The sequence below is a fragment of the Littorina saxatilis genome, linkage group LG7 (genome assembly GCF_037325665.1).
Source record: "Littorina saxatilis isolate snail1 linkage group LG7, US_GU_Lsax_2.0, whole genome shotgun sequence".
In the NCBI taxonomy this organism is placed as follows: Eukaryota; Metazoa; Mollusca; class Gastropoda; order Littorinimorpha; family Littorinidae; genus Littorina; species Littorina saxatilis.
Window position 1 is genome coordinate 31,425,881 of NC_090251.1, and position 18,799 is coordinate 31,444,679.

General features: G+C 41.8%; 1 protein-coding gene and 1 long non-coding RNA gene across 2 annotated transcripts in view; one reads left to right on the forward strand and one right to left on the reverse strand.

The window, feature by feature from the left end:
- Positions 1–13,192, reverse strand: part of LOC138971186 (plastin-2-like) — a 99,847-nt gene extending 86,655 nt beyond the window's left edge. Inside the window, exon 1 of the mRNA XM_070343836.1 lies at positions 12,820–13,192. Coding sequence (XP_070199937.1) covers positions 12,820–12,891 — 72 coding nt within the window. The 5' untranslated portion in view covers positions 12,892–13,192. The remainder of the gene's footprint in view (positions 1–12,819) is intronic.
- The window catches only part of LOC138971193 (uncharacterized), a 666,631-nt gene continuing 650,546 nt past the window's right edge, over positions 2,715–18,799 (forward strand). Inside the window, exon 1 of the long non-coding RNA XR_011457195.1 lies at positions 2,715–2,839. This is a non-coding gene — a long non-coding RNA (uncharacterized lncRNA). The remainder of the gene's footprint in view (positions 2,840–18,799) is intronic.

Genomic DNA, 18,799 nt, shown 5'->3' on the forward strand with positions numbered 1-18,799 from the left:
GCACTCGGGTTTGTTTGTTTTTTGTGGGTTTTTTTGACAAATGTAAAAAAAAGTTATAGGGTCGGCCCCTAAAAATAGGGTAGGTCGGGTTACCGTAACCACACCTATTTTTTTTTAGGCCTAACGATCAGCAAAACATGCTCTTTTGTTACACGAAAAACAAGCATTCCTCTGTATACTGTCACACGTGTGATTCCAAGAATGTATCTATCAAAACATATCGCGTGCATCTATGCAAGAATCTTGGGCTGGATTAAAAGGTGATGAAAACCGAGACTTCAACGGCCTCAGTGGTTGCTGTGCCCAAACAACTTACACAAGAAGGATGATTCGAATCTCTCACACGCTTTGGATTCGAATCTCTTACACGCTTTGGGATCATTTTTTTGTTGTAAATCCCAAAACGCACCTGTAGCAATTTTTAAATTACACAAAAAGCGCAGTTAGTGTGTGTGTGTGTGTGTGGGGGGGGGGTGTGTGCGTGCCTCTCTCTCGTTCGTTATCTCTGCTGGCGCCCATGCATACATATATCTTTACAGAATCGAGAAGGCGGCTTTCTTTTCCTCTATTTTTGTGGGTGACTATCGTCAACAACAGTTGAGCTCCTGCATATTTTCAACGGTGATGAATCAGAGAGTAAAAATTCAATCTGAGTTCAACGAGTTTCTGCCCCGCGTACAAAAAAAACATTATCTCAACAGGAGAAAGTATGTAGAGCAAAATGCACAAAGTGTTTCCCCTGAAGCATACTATGTCAATTGCACATAATTGTACTAGTACTACTACTGAGACAAATGGCATGGCGACTTCACGCAGAGTTCGTACTCTGTGACTTAGGAGTCAAGCTTTCAAACGACCAATTATGATACGTACATTATTCGTTCCTTTGACAATCGTGACATACAACCAAACTTCGTAACTAGAGATGCAAGCGTAGCAGAGTAAAAACAAGTCGCGTAAGGCGAAAATACAATATTTAGTCAAGTAGCTGCCATTTTTCAGCAAGACCGTATACTCGTAGCATCGTCAGTCCACCGCTCATGGCAAAGGCAGTGAAATTGACAAGAAGAGCGGGGTAGTAGTTGCGCTAAGAAGGATAGCACGCTTTTCTGTACCTCTCTTTGTTTTAACTTTCTGAGCGTGTTTTTAATCCAAACATATCATATCTATATGTTTTTGGAATCAGGAACCGACAAGGAATAAGATGAAAGTGTTTTTAAATTGATTTGGACAATTTAATTTTGATAATAATTTTTATATATTTAATTTTCAGAGCTTGTTTTTAATCCGAATATAACATATTTATATGTTTTTGGAATCAGCAAATGATGGAGAATAAGATCAACGTAAATGTAGATCGTTTTGAAAATTTTTATTTTTTTTTACAATTTTCAGATTTTTAATGACCAAAGTCATTAATTAATTTTTAAGCCACCAAGCTGAAATGCAATACCAAAGTCCGGGCTTCGTCGAAGATTACTTGACCAAAATTTGAACCAATTTGGTTGAAAAATGAGGGCGTGACAGTGCCGCCTCAACTTTCACGAAAAGCCGGATATGACGTCATCAAAGACATTTATCAAAAAAACGAAAAAAACGTTCGGGGATTTCATACCCAGGAACTCTCATGTCAAATTTCATAAAGATCGGTCCAGTAGTTTAGTCTGAATCGCTCTACACACACACACACACAGACAGACAGACAGACGCACATACACCACGACCCTCGTTTCGATTCCCCCTCGATGTTAAAATATTTAGTCAAAACTTGACTAAATATAACAAAAACAAGTCGCGTAAGGCGAAAATACAACATTTAGTCAAGTAGCTGTCGAACTCACAGAATGAAACTGAACGCAATGCAACGCAGCAAGACCGTATACTCGTGGTCCACCGCTCACGGCATAGGCAGTGAAATTGACAAGAAGAGCGGGGTAGTGGTTACGCTATGCTGCATAGCACGCTTTTCTGTACCTCTCTTCGTTTTAACTTTCTGAGCGTGTTTTTAATCCAAACATATCATATCTATATATTTTTGGAATCAGGAACCGACAAGGAATAAGATGAAAGTGTTTTTAAATTGATTTCGAAAAAAAATTTTGATAATAATTTTTATATATTTAATTTTCAGAGCTTGTTTTTAATCCGAATATAACATATTTATATGTTTTTGGAATCAGCAAATGATGGAGAATAAGATAAACGTAAATTTGGATCGTTTTATAAATTTTTATTTTTTTTTACAATTTTCAGATTGTTAATGACCAAAGTCATTAATTAATTTTTAAGCCACCAAGCTGAAATGCAATACCGAACCCCGGGCTTCGTCGAAGAGTACTTGACCAAAATTTCAACCAATTTGGTTGAAAAATGAGGGCGTGACAGTGCCGCCTCAACTTTCACGAAAAGCCGGATATGACGTCATCAAAGACATTTATCAAAAAAATGAAAAAAACGTTCGGGGATTTCATACCCAGGAACTCTCATGTCAAATTTCATAAAGATCGGTCCAGTAGTTTAGTCTGAATCGCTCTACACACACACACACACAGACACACACACACACAGACACACGCACATACACCACGACCCTCGTTTCGATTCCCCCTCGATGTTAAAATATTTAGTCAAAACTTGACTAAATATAAAAATGTGGTGTGATTCTTTCGGGACGTTTTTGAAACTTCAAGTGTTTTGGAAACCGTCTATTGAAAGCCGTAATCAACGATGACTGTTTCAGGAAGTTTTTGAACCTTCAGGAGTATTCTTGATTACTTTTAGCAAAAGGTCGATCTTTTTCCTTGTTGAAATGAGTAACCCTGAAGGCTGCGTTTGTAATGTCACAAACAGAACCAGACGATGCAATTCCTAATAAGGCAGTGCGTCACACAGCCGACTACACATGCCATGGCTACTCAGTAATAGTAACATGTAATGTTGTCTCTTTCTTTCGCCGAAATTTCAAATTGTTGTCTTGAGACAATACCTGTCCATGTAATTAAGTTCCACGTCTCCGTAAAACCAGATACATTCTTTGTATATATATATCTGGTACCCCCCGTTTGAAGGACACATCTATATACAGTCCGCATTACTTCAATCTACTTCAGATTTGAAAGACGGGTCTTCGTCCTATCACTGTTGGAAAATTGGCTGTACAAGACCACTATCAATAAGGCGAACAGACACTCTCTAAAAAGGACACTTATTGTGCTGACTAAGCAGCAAAAAAAGTGTGCTAATCCAAGCTCATTCCGGCCAAACAAAGACACACGATTTTGGCTTTTGCCTTTTCCTCTCTTGCGACTTCACCTCACAAAACAAACCAAACTTGCTGGGCAAAAAGCACACAACAGTATCCAACACAGGAAACAAACGAAAATAAAGAAAAAAACCAACAACGACAAATAGAAGAAGGAGCAAATCCATTTTCAAACAGAAGCCGTCCGCAGAACAAAAGACCTGCTAAAACGAAGGCAACCAACGGCGAGCAATAACGAAGTTGAACGTCACACACCAGTGTTGGCTTAAAAATGCGACGCGGAGACACTTCAGCTGCAGATTAATGCTTTTGTACCTATATGCTTAGGGATTAAGCGAGGCGGTTCGTTTCTCTCTTTTTTTTGGTGTGGCCTGTACGACAGTGTAATGTGCTAGCGTGGCAATTTGCTTTTTTAGACCCCTAGTGCGGTGGTGGTAGCGTACCGACAAGCGTACGTGTTTTTTTGGCGGCCGTGGGGTGCGTTACCTGTGTATACGGGCGAGTGTCTGCAGTAAGACAATAATGGAATCTTAATTGTCTTGCTGTAACCGACTTTTGGAAGTTTCATTGTAGGCGAAGAAGAAGAGAGAGAGAGGGGAGGGGGGGTGAAAGAGAGAGAGAGGGGAGAGGAGAGAGTTGTGTTCAACTAGTTCAAGTTCTAGTTTCAGTAGTAGGTAGATGAAGAGAGAGATTGAGAGATAGAGAGAGACAGAGAAAGAAAGACAGACAGACAATCGTCACCTACAGTGGGGTTGCAAACTGATCAGTGACATGTGTGTGCTTCTTCTGGTGGTCTGATACTCTCGAGGTGCACTCGGCTGCGTCAACGCCTCCCAACAGAAGAGGGGTGGGGGCGTGCAGGGGTAGGCGGAGGAGGGGGGGAGAGCAATGAGGAAGATAACACCGAGAGCGCACCAAGGACAAACTAGCTGATATATACATGCCCGAAGACACTGAAGTATCCTCCGCCGAAACGCAATGTTCAACGGCAAAGCTTCAGAGGCCTTGCTTCACACGATCGAAATTGTCGCAGATGGCTTCGATCGAAGCAACGCATTCCAAGTAGTCTAAAATAAATTTCCTTTTCTCGTCGCCCTCTGAATGTTTGCAAAAATTACAAGGTATCTGAATTTGCACAGACATGTAGCATCATAGTTATTTCTTTCTTTCTTTATTTGGTGGCATCATAGTTCAATTACCACCCTTTATAACCTCCGTCTGAGTTTTAGCACCAATCATCTGAGCCGGTGAACTCTTCCGTATAAAGCCCCCCCCCCCCCCCCAATGCACCATGCATATTTATAACGATATTCATAAATTATATACATGTATGCATAAACTTCTGGTGCTGGTGCAATACGGGGGGGGGGGGGGGGCAAATCTGTGCAATAAAGCAAGCAGGGTGGTCTATGTCCCATTCTTTGGGGGCAAATCTGTGCAATAAAGCAAGCGGGGTGGTCTATGGCCCATTCTTTACGAAGCATCCAGGTTCAACCGCTACTACTATCAATAAAATTGAGATCGAGTTTCTTCAGTAAACACAGAGAAAAGGAAAGTTTCAGCGAATATAACAAAGCAAAAAGCTAAGGCCAAAAAAAAATAGGTCTGTTTACGGTAACCCGACCGACCCTAATCTTTTTTTTTGGATCGTCTGAAAAAAAACCCCACCGCATCCAAAATAGAGCTGTTTGCGCTCAAACAGCAGACGACAGAAGGGAGGTAAGCTCAAAGTACTGTTTATAGTTATGTTGGGCAAAAACAGGGATTGATGAGAAGAAATGAACTGTGAAACATCATAGAGAGGGGGGGGGGGGGGGGGGGTGAAAGGAAAAAAATAAAAAATAAATAAAAGCCGACCTACCGACCCTATTTTCTCACCATATGTTACCGTAAACAGACCTATTTTTTTTGGCCTAATATAACGATGTGCTGTGATACCTGTTTAAGCTTTGAACAGCCACTGTCTATTTAAGTACTGTGTCTTATTGTACGGAAGCACTTACACAACAACAAAGAAAGACAAGTTTCAGCGAACATACCTAAAGGGCCTACCACCAGTTATCCCTTTAAGCTTCGAACAGCTACGTACTTCCTCAAGATCGCGCTAAGAAATGCACGCCTTTCTTTTCCAAATGAGCATCAAGGACGAGAGACAATTCGGAAAATCTTCAATTGTACTGTTGACACACGCCTGAAGAAACGAGCGGATTGAACGAGAGAGGGAACATACGCGCTTCTGTGTGAAGCCGGTGACAAAAACTGGACACAGCCATTGGGAAGCGTAATCAGAAATACAAAGCGTTCTTGTTTTTGTGTGTGTTTACCCTCCCTAAAACACTGCAGCTGAAAAGCGTAATGAATAGATACGGTGTCAAAATCTGGACACTGCTATTGGAACGTGTTTCAAACAGACAAAGCGTTTGGGTTTTGTTTTCTTTTGAATCTCCCTACTGTACTGCTACTTAGAAACATCAACCTAAACCACAAAACGTTTTTCTACGTCTGCCTAAACAACGGCGTCAACCCTAAGAGACGAAAGAAATGGATCGGGATTTTCAAATACAGAGTTCGAACTTTTTCGTGCGGTACGACCGAACTTAAAAGAGCTGTACAACATGGTAAGGGGTGTTCAACTACACCTCCAATCTTCTCAAGGGATCTAAAAAGCCAAAGGGACATTTAAAGCATCATTCTTTACTTGCTGCTTCAGTATATATATATGTGTAAGACATATGTCGCGTTTTTTGTCGTGTGAGTATAGTTTCTGTCAAAAATCAGCCTGCCCACACTACCGTGGAACCCCCCTTTTAAGACCTCAGAATAATCTGAGAAAATCAGGTTTTATAAAGTAGGGAGTCTTAAAATGGGGTTCAGTGATCGACAAGAAGAAGAAGAAGAAGAAAATGGGGTTCAATTTACAGAGGTTATGAACAGAATATCTAAGAAACAGAGTCTTCAAAGGGAGGAAATTTGATATTTGGGGGTCTTAAATGGGGGGTTCTGCTGTATCAAGTTTATGATCATGAAAATGCAGAGTTTTCACAGACATTGTATGAAAGTTTTGCAAGTAATGACATGTCACGGTAAATGTTAAATAAATGCCAAGTCACTGTATAGCTACCGATGTGTCAAAAAGAAGATCCAGGCCATTTCACACTCACAAGGAAGATGAACAAGTTTGAAACGAGGGAGACATTAAACATCCTAAATCTATAGAACAGCTTTTGCATGTTAATACAGTTTAACGCGCTGTTGTCCTAAGGTCGACCGTGGTCTGACATCATCTTCAGATTTCTCTCGTCTCTTTTGAGAGATCGAATACAACTTGCAAGGTTCACGCACAGAATAAAAATCGACAAGTACCATATGGAAACTTAACCAAATCTACTCCAAACAGAAACCTGACACTGATCTTAAAAGCCTAGTTCAACAGACAAGTCGATGCACTATTATGCAATTTATAGAACATCGATAACTCTAGCCTTCACCAACGCCAAAAGTACATGTGCATGTTCTCTTGTGCAAATTGCAAAAACTTCTCAAACAATGCACTGCTTCCAGGTAAGCCTTTTTGCTTTTCTGCGTTTGCACAGGACTTACGTTTTGCCGATATATTTTCCAAAGGACGGACAAAAAAGCAACGTGTTTTTGGACAAAAAGGCCAAATTGTTGGACAAAAAACTGCGGTTCTTTCTCAAACACATGTCAAAAAACGCATTTCTCACATCAAAAACAAACAAAGTATTGTCTAACATTCGCATATTTTTGCGTTCTCTACCAAAACGGAGATATTCTGCACTCAATGTCTATCATGTACGTCACACAATATATCTCATGTATGCCCTTGACTAGTAGCCCTCGCCAACCCTGGTGGAGGCGGAAGGGGGTGGAAGGTGTAGGTTGAAGGAGGGAGGGGGGAGAGTTGGAGTGAGAGGTCAACTGAGAGGGGGAAGGAGGAGCCCCGGACAGTGTCCAGAAAATGTGTGTTCTTTCTCGCCAGCCGGTGTCAGTGGGCGCCGGACACAAGTGACCAGGTTGGAAAATGTCAATAAAAAATCCACGCCACACGATGCGGGCAGGCCAACAGGGTCTATCCTATGATGGTGGAGGTTTCCTTCCTAACCTGATCGATGAAGGAGAATATTCTAGGAGGAGGGGGAGGAAAGCTGACATGTGGAAAGTAAATAAAAGATATATACTCGTAGACCAGTGGAGGAGAGACACTCATTGACCAATGTCTAATACAACTGACACACACACACACTCTTTTTGTTGTTGTTGTTGTTGTTGTTGTTGTTGTTGTTGTTGTTGTTGTTGTTGTTGTTGTTGTGGTTGAAACTCCTTCATTTCTGACTATCATTACTCCGTTTTTCTAAGATGTTCTGTTCATAACGTCTGCAAATTGCCCATCCTTTTAAGACTATCCCTCTTTTCAAGCCTAATTTTGTCAGATCTTGGTGATTCACAAAAAAAGGGTAGGGGGGGGGGGAGTCTACTGTATTCTGTCAACAAATGATGAGTGAATGACCAATACAGGCCCGGCTCAAAGACAAAAGGCAGGACTGATGGAAGGGGCTGAATCAACAACCAAAACAACCATTGGCCACCGAGTTAGCTCAGTGAAACTGACAAACTTCACTAGTTTAATTAATTGGACCACTTCAAGCGAAGGCAATTGTACGTCACGTTTCACTTTCAATCATCAACGGGTCATCACAGACACTCGGCGGATCCTCGAACTGTTTGAGGAGCAAAGTCTGCTGAGAACAACTAGGTGTTGGGTCGGAATAACAGAACCGCATGGCCACAGCGCCGCACTGAGAAAGGAAGGAAGGAGCAGGCAGAAAACGGTAGACAAAATTAACTTGTGACACACAGAAAACACAAGACACCAGGCCCTCCTAAAACAATTGCCTCCGCTTTCTGGACTGTGATACACATTAAACACAGGGCACCTCATAAAACAATCCCTCAGCTTTCTGGAGTGACAGATGTCGTTATGGAGGCGACAAGAATGCGGCTGGCCAGACAGTGGACAAACGGGAAAATGACATTGACAAGATGCACAGCGTTCCGGTCACGACGGCTGATGCACGTGCAGCGAGAGATGTCAAATTTGAGGAAAGATAGATATATGCCTTGATGACGGGTTTAGCCTTTGAACAAAAAAACACACGACCGGATCGGTGATCTTATAGACAGTACACAGCACAACCCATGACAATAGCGCCCTGGGCAACCCTCGATGCAATCGCAAAATGCCCTTCAAGTACCTCAGCCGCAAAACCGAATACAGCAAACTCGACGTCCTGACAAATTTAATTTCAATTATCATCCAAAAAGGAGGGTGCCCTACATCGACAAAACAAACAACGGAAAAAAACCAGAGCCATTGCCCTCCCAGGCAAAACAATGGGTAGAGCTCTTTTCCCTGCCTCCGGCCACGCCGTGCAGGCTCATCACCGTGACATCTATGGACTGGGTGGCCGAGTGGTAACGCACTTGCGCTCGGAAGCGAGAGGTTGCGAGTTCGACCCTGGGTCAGGGCGTCAGCAATTTTCTCCCCCCTTTCCTAACCTAGGTGGTGGGTTCAAGTGCTAGTCTTTCGGATGAGACGAAAAACCGAGGTCCCTTCGTGTACACTACATTGGGGTGTGCACGTTAAAGATCCCACGATTGACAAAAGGGTCTTTCCTGGCAAAATTGTATAGACATAGATAAAAAAAAATGTCCACCAAAATACCCGTGTGAAATGGAATAATAGGCCGTGAACAGTAGGATATGCGCCGAAATGGCTGCGATCTGCTGGTCGATGTGAATGCGTGATGTATTGTGTAAACAAAAATTTCCATCTCACACGGCATAAATAGATCCCTGCGCCTTGAGTCCGAGTCTGGAGATACGCGCGCGATATAAGACTTCATATAATCTATTAGATGCCGGAATGACTGAGGCGACGCGAGGGGCCATTAGAAACAACCTGCTCGCTATGCTGGGCTTGTGACCAGCTGCTTGTCATCTGACACCTGTTGAACTGATTAGACACAGTACCTGTGTGGTTTGCTGACTACCCCTGATTAAGTGCCCCCATGCCCGCTCGCTACCGCTGTTGATCATTCGGTGCAGATACAGTGGGACAAACACAGATAGGTACGACTGGAATGCGTGGCGTCGTGTCTCTGTTTGGGTTCGGTATTATACCTCCTTTCTGCATGCAAGCATTTATCAGCTTTGGCATCGTAACTTTGAACCGCGTCAAAGGCAACATCTTATGATATACTTGTGTGCGCTCTCTCTCTCTCTCTCTCTCTCTCTCTCTCTCTCTCTCTCTCTCTCTCTCTCTCTCTCTCTCTCTCTCTCTCTCTCTTTCTTTCTTTCTTTCTTTCTTTCTTTCTTTCTCTCTCTCTCTTTCTCTCTTTCTTTCTCTCTCTCTCTCTGGTATGCGATAATAAAGCCTTGTGCCCGATGCTTTTATTCATACTGTTTATCTTCCCAGTATATAGTATAGGGGCAGGCATTTAGTGCATGCCAGCATCGAAACTATGGGCTATGTCGCAATCACATCATTTACAAATTGAGAAGATCTCTACCCCACCCACACCAATCCCCGGATAGCCACAGACTTTCTTTATCTTTATTTGGTGTTTAACGTCGTTTTCAACCACGAAGGTTATATCGCGACGGGGAAAGGGGGGAGATGGGATAGAGCCACTTGTCAATTGTTTCTTGTTCACAAAAGCACTAATCAAAAATTTGCTCCAGGGGCTTGCAACGTAGTACAATGTATTACCTTACTGGGAGAATGCAAGTTTCTAGTACAAAGGACTTAACATTTCTTACATACTGCTTGACTAAAATCTTTACAAAAATTGACTATATTCTATACAAGAAACACTTAACAAGGGTAAAAAGAGAAACAGAATCCGTTAGTCGCCTCTTACGACATGCTGGGGAGCATCGGGTAAATTCTTCCCCCTAACCCGCGGGGGGTATAGCCACAGACAACGATGTAAAACTGAAGACGGCATGAGCTGTAACTTACACTGACTGTAACACATAGATTCAGGGCTTTGAAGATAAAGATGAAACTGACACGTTGTTGCAATTGACATGATAACGATGACGACCTTGACTACTTGCTAAACAATAACACAGCTGATTATGTCTGGCTGTGATCACAAATGAAGGGCTAAGAATGCTCTCTGTCTCCCTTTCAGACCACACACACACACATCAGTACATGACACACACACACACACACACATCAGTACATGACACACACACGCACATACACACATCAGTACATGACACACACACACACACACACACACATCAGTACATGACACACACACGCACACTATCTTTCCCGAGTCTCATCACGGGCAGACCGACATTCTCTGTTTTCTTCTCTCTCTCTCCCTCTCCCACACACAGTCTCTGTGACACTGCTATAGTCAGTCTCTCTCTCATTCCCCCATCTCTCTCTCTGACACAGGGATACTCTCTCTCTCTCTCACACACACACTCTCACACACACTCTCACACACAATCCCGCTACTCCTCTCCATAAACTTCTCCACTAACAGCGACTGACCGTGACTGGAAAGGGTATCCGTCAACACCGTCACAACACTGACAAAAAAGACGGTGGTGTCAACTTCCCAACACCGAGGGAGGGGCAACTAGGACACAGGAATTGACCGACTCGAATTTTCTCCAACCAGACAATAGACCCTATCGGTATTCCAAGCTCTCGTGATCTCTCGCAAACTTCAGAGCATAGCAAAGCATGCGGTACAGCGATCTCGTGCGATCTGCACAAGCCAAAGTTCGAAGTTCTCGTGATGTTCAAAGCATAACAAAGAGCGTGTCTCGCGAGAGCTGCTCAGATACCGAAAAGGTCTATTGCAACGCATTAGAGAGAAAACCCATGGCAACCGGCGCACAGGTGTCTCCCTTGTTGTGTCAGTGTGTACAGCGAATTTAATTGATTTTTTTTCATATCCTCGTAATGGTAACCCCTCTTCTTTCTAAACCTCCCCGCCCCTCCCTCCTCCATGCATATATAATTATACATTCATTAATACAGTTCAAAAACTGGACCTACCACCTTTTCTCCGCGTTTGACTGATTTTCCCTGTTTCAAAAGGTTTTCGCCTTCCTGGTTGGTACATGTCCCTTGCTGTATGACAAACTTGTAAATTCCATTGAAATATTCTATGTCCTAGGCCCTCTCTCTCTCTTCTACTGCTTTCCTCCGTTTACACTTTTGTCATCTCTCACAAGTGCACCTCTCTCGTTTCCCTCCCGACCTACCCCCGTGTATTTTCTCGCCGTTTCAAAAGGCCTTATCCACAATGTGATCCAAATGACACTCCAAACTACGTGTATCACAAGTGCACAATCTAAAATTGGGCACCGGGGAAATTCCAACTTCTAAGCTACTCTCAAGGTCCGCTTTTATGCTATAGAGGACAGAGTAGAACAAAATAATCACGTCCGTCTATCTCTCTCTCTCTCTCTCTCTCTCTCTCTCTCTCTCTCTCTCTCTCTCTCTCTCTCTCTCTCTCTCTCTCTCTCTCTCTCTCTCTCATTGACATTGGTTTCAGACTAAAGACACTTTCGACTTGGATGTGACCGAGTGGAAAATAATTGCGGGGTGGCCTATAGCAATTAAACTTCCGTATTCGTATTCTCTCTCTCTGTCTCTCTCATTCTCTCCGGTGGCATGCAATCTCCGTTAACCTTGTCTAGCAAGTCTGCTCTCAGCTAGCAGTGTCTTCACCACTTGCGACACTGGGCAAGCCCACACTGTGTCGCTCTTGACTTGGCGAGTTCTTGTCTGCTTGGAACAAATCTGGCGTGTTGTGTGATGTGTGTGTGTGTATGTGTATTTAGTCGGTCATTTGCAAAGCTCGGCCAACGCAGCGATAACGAACGGACAGCCACAGCTACCAATGACTAATCACAGTTGGATTACCAGTAACGATCTCTACAGAAGTGTACAAAACACAAAGCAAATCTGGCAAAGCACCACCGTCGAAACAGCGTACGCAGATAAGTTGACATGTGAAATATCCAGCATCAAAGGAACCGCCGCGTAATACCTCCTCAAACTTTGTGCTTTTGGCAGCGTCTGTAACTGTTACAGCTCTCCTTTCCGCCACTGACACGCCGTTCGATCAGTCGATTGCCAAGAACGAGGGAGGTACTGAAATGTTCTTCTCTCAGTCTCAGTTAAAGGAAGGAAATCAATTTGTTATTCCCTGTACCGTAGCTGTAAAGAGGCGCACTGGACAACCTAGTCGACCAAGAGTCATTTCCGTCGAGTTTTTACACCTGGAGATTTGCGATCGCCAGAGGGGAAACAGAAACCAGCAGCACAAGGTTGAGAACTTGAATAGCGGGGAGCACTGGAGCAGGCGTCGCCCCCACACTACATGACGGCAAGTGTGTCGTCTGGTTACAGTTGTGCGACACGGCTAACCCTCGGTTAAAATGCAAAGAAAAATGACTGACACAGATAGAGTGACAAACAGAAAATATCATTTACTTACCGAATCGAATGTTGCTCGTAATTCAGCCAGCTGATCATCCTCCAAAGCAACCGTGTTTCGCTTGCTCGCCATCTTGTCACGAATGTCAGGGTGGGACAGTCACGTGACACGCTTTATGAGCCGAGAGACCGGTATAATTGAAGCTGCGATTGGTTGCAAGGGACAGCTTCTCTATTCCATATATGGAAGCATTTACTATATATCCTCAGTACTGATTCATTCAAGTATCTTCCAAAACACAGCAGCAGACGACGACAATTTCCGCAGGCAGAAAAATACAAACGATCGCAAATAAATACAATTGGACGTTAGAACCACAAACACTCAGAGAAAGTTCGATGTTTCGCTGCGACTGCGACACAGCACAGACTGTCACTGAACTTGGCTTCTCGAGTCTTTCTGTATCGACGGTGCGGCGCGCAGCCACGCGGCGGCTGATTCATTCCCACGTGCGCGCGTGCAGTGTTTCATTTCCTGGTTCCTCGAAGAGTCAGAGACCTATATAGGTCTATGGTAAAAGATAAGGACCCCGTCGAGAGACTGACGATAACAAGACGATAAAATTCTGTTTCCTCTGTCAGTGTGATTCAGTCGTGTTAACTTAGTTAAAAGATACAATCACACTTTTCTGTCCTTTGTAATACAGTAGTATGCTATTTGTGGAAAAGAGAAGAAGAAAAAAAGTTCAAGAAAAAAAAATACATTCCTACCCCTTCACATGGTCATATCATATCATATCATCATCATCACAGAGTCTTTTCAGGATCTCACATGATGAAATAAGAGCATCCTTTCACAGGCGTTCGACAAATAGGAATACCATAAATCAAGACCCTGGCTGATTTCTGTGCAGTCTACGCTTTTTACCTTTAGTCAAGTTTTGACTAAATGTTTTAACATAGAGGGGGAATCGAGACGAGGGTCGTGGTGTATGTGTGTGTGTGTGTCTGTGCGTGTGTGTGTGTAGAGCGATTCAGACTAAACTACTGGACCGATATTTATGAAATTTTACATGAGAGTTCCTGGGTATGAAATCCCCAGACGTTTTTTTCATTTTTTCGATAAATGTCTTTTATGACGTCATATCCGGCTTTTTGTAAAAGTTGAGGCGGCACTGTCACACCTTCATTTTTCAATCAAATTGATTGAAATTTTGGCCAAGCAATTTTCGACGAAGGCCGGACTTCGGTATTGCATTTCAGCATGGAGGCTTACAGATTAATTAATGACTTTGATCATTAAAAATCTGAAAATTGTAATTAAAATAATTTTTTGTATAAAACAATCCAAAATTACTTTTATTTTATTTTTCATCATGTTCTGATTCCAAAAACATATAAATATGTTATATTCGGATTAAAAACAAGCTCTGAAAATTCAAAATATAAAATTTATGATTAAAATTAAATTTCCGAAATCGTTTTAAAAACAATTTCATCTTATTCCTTGTCGGTTCCTGATTCCAAAAACATATAGATATGATATGTTTGGATTAAAAACACGCTCAAAAAGTTAAAACGAAGAGAGGTACAGTAAAGCGTGCTATGCAGCGCAGCGCAACCGCTACCGCGCTGAACAGCCTCGTCACTTTCACTGCCTTTTGCACTAGCGGCGGACTACGGTCATTGTGAAAAAATGCAGTGCGTTCAGTTTCATTCTGTGAGTTCCACAGCTTGACTAAATGTAGTAATTTCGCCTCACGCGACTTGTTTACATTTAGTCAAGTTTTGACTAAATGCTTTAACATAGAGGGGGAATCGAGACGAGGGTCGTAGTGTATGTGTGTGTGTGTGTGTGTGTGTGTGTGTGTGTGTGTGTGTGTGTCTGTCTGTAGTCTGTGCGTGTGTGTGTGTGTGTGTGTGTAGAGCGATTCAGACCAAACTACTGGACCGATCTTTATGAAATTTGACATGAGAGTTCATGGGAATGATATCCCCGGACGTTTTTTTTCTTTTTTTGATAAATACCTTTGATGACGTCATATCCGGCTTTTTGTAAAAGTGGAGGCGGCACTGTCACACCCTCATTTTTCAATCAAATTGATTGAAATTTGTGTAAAGCAATTTTCGACGAAGGCCGGAGTTCGGTATTGCATTTCAGCTTGGTGGCTTAAAAATTAATTAATGACTTTGGTCATTAAAAATCTGAAAATTGTAATCTTTTTTTTTTTTAATATAAAACGATCCAAATTTACGTTCATCTTATTCTACATCATTTCCTGATTCAAAAAACATATAAATGTGTTATATTTGGATTAAAACCAAGCTCTGAAAATTAAAAATATAAAAATTATGATCAAAATTAAATTTTCGAAATCGATGTAAAAACAATTTAATCTTATTCCTTGTCGGTTCCTAATTCCAAAAACATATAGATATGATATGTTTGGATTAAAAACACGCTCAGAAAGTTAAAACGAAGAGAGGTACAGAAAAGCGTGTTATGCAGCACAGCGAAACCACTACCGCGCTGAACAGGCTCGTCAGTTTCAATCCGTTTTGCACAAGCGGCGGACTGCGGTCATTGTGAAAAAATGCAGTGCGTTCAGTTTCATTTTGTGAGTTCCACAGCTTGACTAAATGTAGTAATTTCGCCTTACGCGACTTGTTTGTTTTGTTTTTTTGTTTGCGCGTGGCTGAATTAATAACGTATTTTGACTCATATTTCACTGAATAATTCAGAGAAAGAAAAAAAACTGTTCCTCCTTGCACAAGTATAGCCAGGCTATTGGTTTTTGGTATGTGTCTGAGTGGAAGGGTGCTTTTTACCACCAGTAAAAGCCTGTACAGATCTGACATTGTGAACATGATCATGTATACAGGAAGTAGTGTGCCTTTTAACAGAGAAACAACCGGCGCAGTCGAGTCAGTCAAAAAAATAAAGTTTTTACTTCCTGGTGTGATGAAAACTGGGAAGTTTTGTCGTGTCGTTGTGCTGTGTTTATGCATGACATGGTCCGCCTACTAATTAGTGCCATTAAAGTTATCCTTGTGTTGAATTCTAGTTTTTTCTTTCCTCTCTAGCTTCTTTAACACTTTGCACTTGCTTTTGAATGTTTGCCCTGAATTCTGAATTACTTCGCAAAACTGTGATCAGTGACTAAGCCGTTTGTTTTACCAAAAAATCAGACAGACACTGAGACAAACACACACACACACACACACACACACACACATGTGCGCACGAGAATGCACGCACCGTGTATTTACGTACAACCCCTCTCTCCCTCCCCCTCAGTCTAAGTCTCTCTCTCTCTCTCTCTCTCTCTCTCTCTCTCTCGCCCCCCCCCCCCCTCTCTCAGTCTCTCTCTCTCGCCCCCCCTCTCTCTCTCTTTCTCCCTCTCTCTCTCTCTCTCTCTCGGCTTTCCAGAGTAAGTTCTACAAGTGTGTCAGCCCATAATTATGACAAACTATTCATATTTCAAAGGCGACCATCATTGAATTCATTGAATCAGTTCCAACAAACCCAGACAGCCCTTCAAGAGACCACGATTAAGATATGACCAGAGAGAGCTGTACAACGATTCTGTACCCACCATTGTGAGGGTCATCGGTTAATCTTGACCGAGGTGGAAAGGCGTGGGGGAGATTTCGCCTGACCACACCTGACAGTTGGAGATAACGGTGTCTCCCCCTCTGTCTTTACCTCCCTCCCCGGCGGCTGCATTCTTTGGCGCTCGGAACAGTGTAAAATCCGTTGAGAACTACAGGCGCTTGCATTAATAGTGTTATTCGACAATGTTAGAGACAGACTGACTTGATGACAGAGAGAGAGAGACAATGACAAATGACAATGACAAATCTTTATTTTTCGAGGGTGACAAGAATAAGCATAGATATGCTTTTTTGCATCTGGCCCTCGCCCTAAAGAGGGACTAAACTATTTTACTATAACTATGACTAGGGAAGAAAAAAAAAGAAAAAAAAGGTTACATATAAACATTAATGGTAGAACATATAAGTTTATGTACATGAAGCGCATTTTGTAGAAGCATTGTAGATCATAAGGTAGTGTTCAAAATTGGGTGTAAAGCAATGAAGATAAACGGAAAGTAACCCAACAATACATTAGCTCAGCAAAACAATGTATTACAGAGCCAAATCTTCGTGATTTTGTCACAATAAACCATAATTCCGATAATGAACAACTGTATACAAAGAAAACATACCAATCAAGTTTATTTGTTCATAGAGTTCATTAAATGGAAAGAATATTTGGTTCTAAAAGAATCCGTGTTGGTGGATTGCCGCAGGGCGTCCGGAAGAGCGTTCCAGAGGCTGCTTCCTGAATAAACAAGACTTGATTTAAATAGGTCTATCCTAGGAAGAGGAGTGTTTAGTTTTATAAAGTGGTGCGAATTCTTCAAAGAGAACTTTGAGCAAATGGTTTCGGGTGCATTTTCTGTCATAATTTTATGCATCATTATTCCTTTGTTGTAATTCATTCTTGACTTTAGAGGTAGGACCCCTATGTTGATGTAGTCTGAGTCGGTGAGAGTAGTCTGTTTGAGTAATACTACTTTTAGCGCTCTTTTGTGTAATCTGCTGAGTAGCTTTAGGGAATTATCACTTGCAGAGTCCCATAGAGTGGATGCGTAATCAATAAGAGACTGAATATGAGCAGTGAAAAATAACTTCCTGGCTTGACAATTAAGGAAGTGTTTAATTCTAGATAAGAGGTACACTTTCTTTGACACTAATTTACTAAGTTGTTCTATGTGAGTTGACCAAGACAGGTTGTTATCGATGTGGACACCTAGAACTTTGTGATGGTCGACTTTTTCCACTATATTGCCGTCAATCATTAAATCGGGACCAGTTGAGGTAAAATTCTGTCGTTTTTGTCTAGTTGTAATTATCATATATTTGGTTTTCTTTGGGTTAAGAGACATGTGATTTAGGTCAGTCCATTCTGTCAGCTGGTTTAGACTTCCTTGGAGGGATTCTGATAAGCGAGTTAAATTTTTGTTACTGGAGTGAATTGTGGTATCATCTGCAAAAAGTTCACATAAATGTTGAATATAAAGGGGGAGGTCATTAACATATATTGAGAAGAGCAGAGGTCCTAATACCGATCCTTGTGGTACACCGTAATCTACAGCTTGCATGCTCGATGCTCTAGTGTTTGTAAGAACTGTCTGTTGTCTGTCAGAGAGGAATGAACTAACAAGATTGATAGTATCATATCCGACGCCATACAAACCGAATTTTCTAAGCAATAATGTGTGATCAATTACGTCAAAGGCTTTTGCAAAGTCTACGAAAATGGCACCACAGAATTCATTATCGTTTATTTTGTCCAACCACTGATCAACAAGAGAGATTTAGGCAGTGTGGCAGGAATGCTTAGCTCTAAATCCTGATTGTTTAGGATGGAATAAGTTGTTTTGGTTGAAATGTGTTAGGATGTGTTTGTTGATATGCTTTTCCAGTGGTTTTGATAACACAGACAAAATGGAAATTGGCCTATAATTTGAGGGGTCTCTTTTGTCACCTGATTTAAACAGAGGAATGACTTTAGCCTGTTTCAGGGCGACTGGAAAATATTTTTTGTCTAAACAGAGATTGTAAATGTAGGTAAGTGTTTCAGAAATTACGGGGGCTGACAATTTAAGAATCCTACCATCAAGCCCATCGAGCCCCCGGGTGCCTGTTTGCTTGAGGTGTGTAAGTGCGTGAAAAACTTCAGGTACTGTAAGAAGGGGAATTTTTGCTTGACATGAAATTTGTTTTGATTTGCAAAATTCTTCTAAAACTTTCAAATCATTTAATTTGGACTTGTCATTTTTAATCACATTTTCAGCAATTTTGGAAAAATGTGTGTTTAAATCATCGGGAGATATGTCCTTGATACAACTCGGATGACTGGCAGCCTTTTTATTCGTAAGTTCATTTATTGCCTTCCATATATTCTTTGAGTTTTGCTTTGAACTTGATGCTAGGTCACGAAAATATTTTATCTTTTTTGTTCGTTTAAGTGA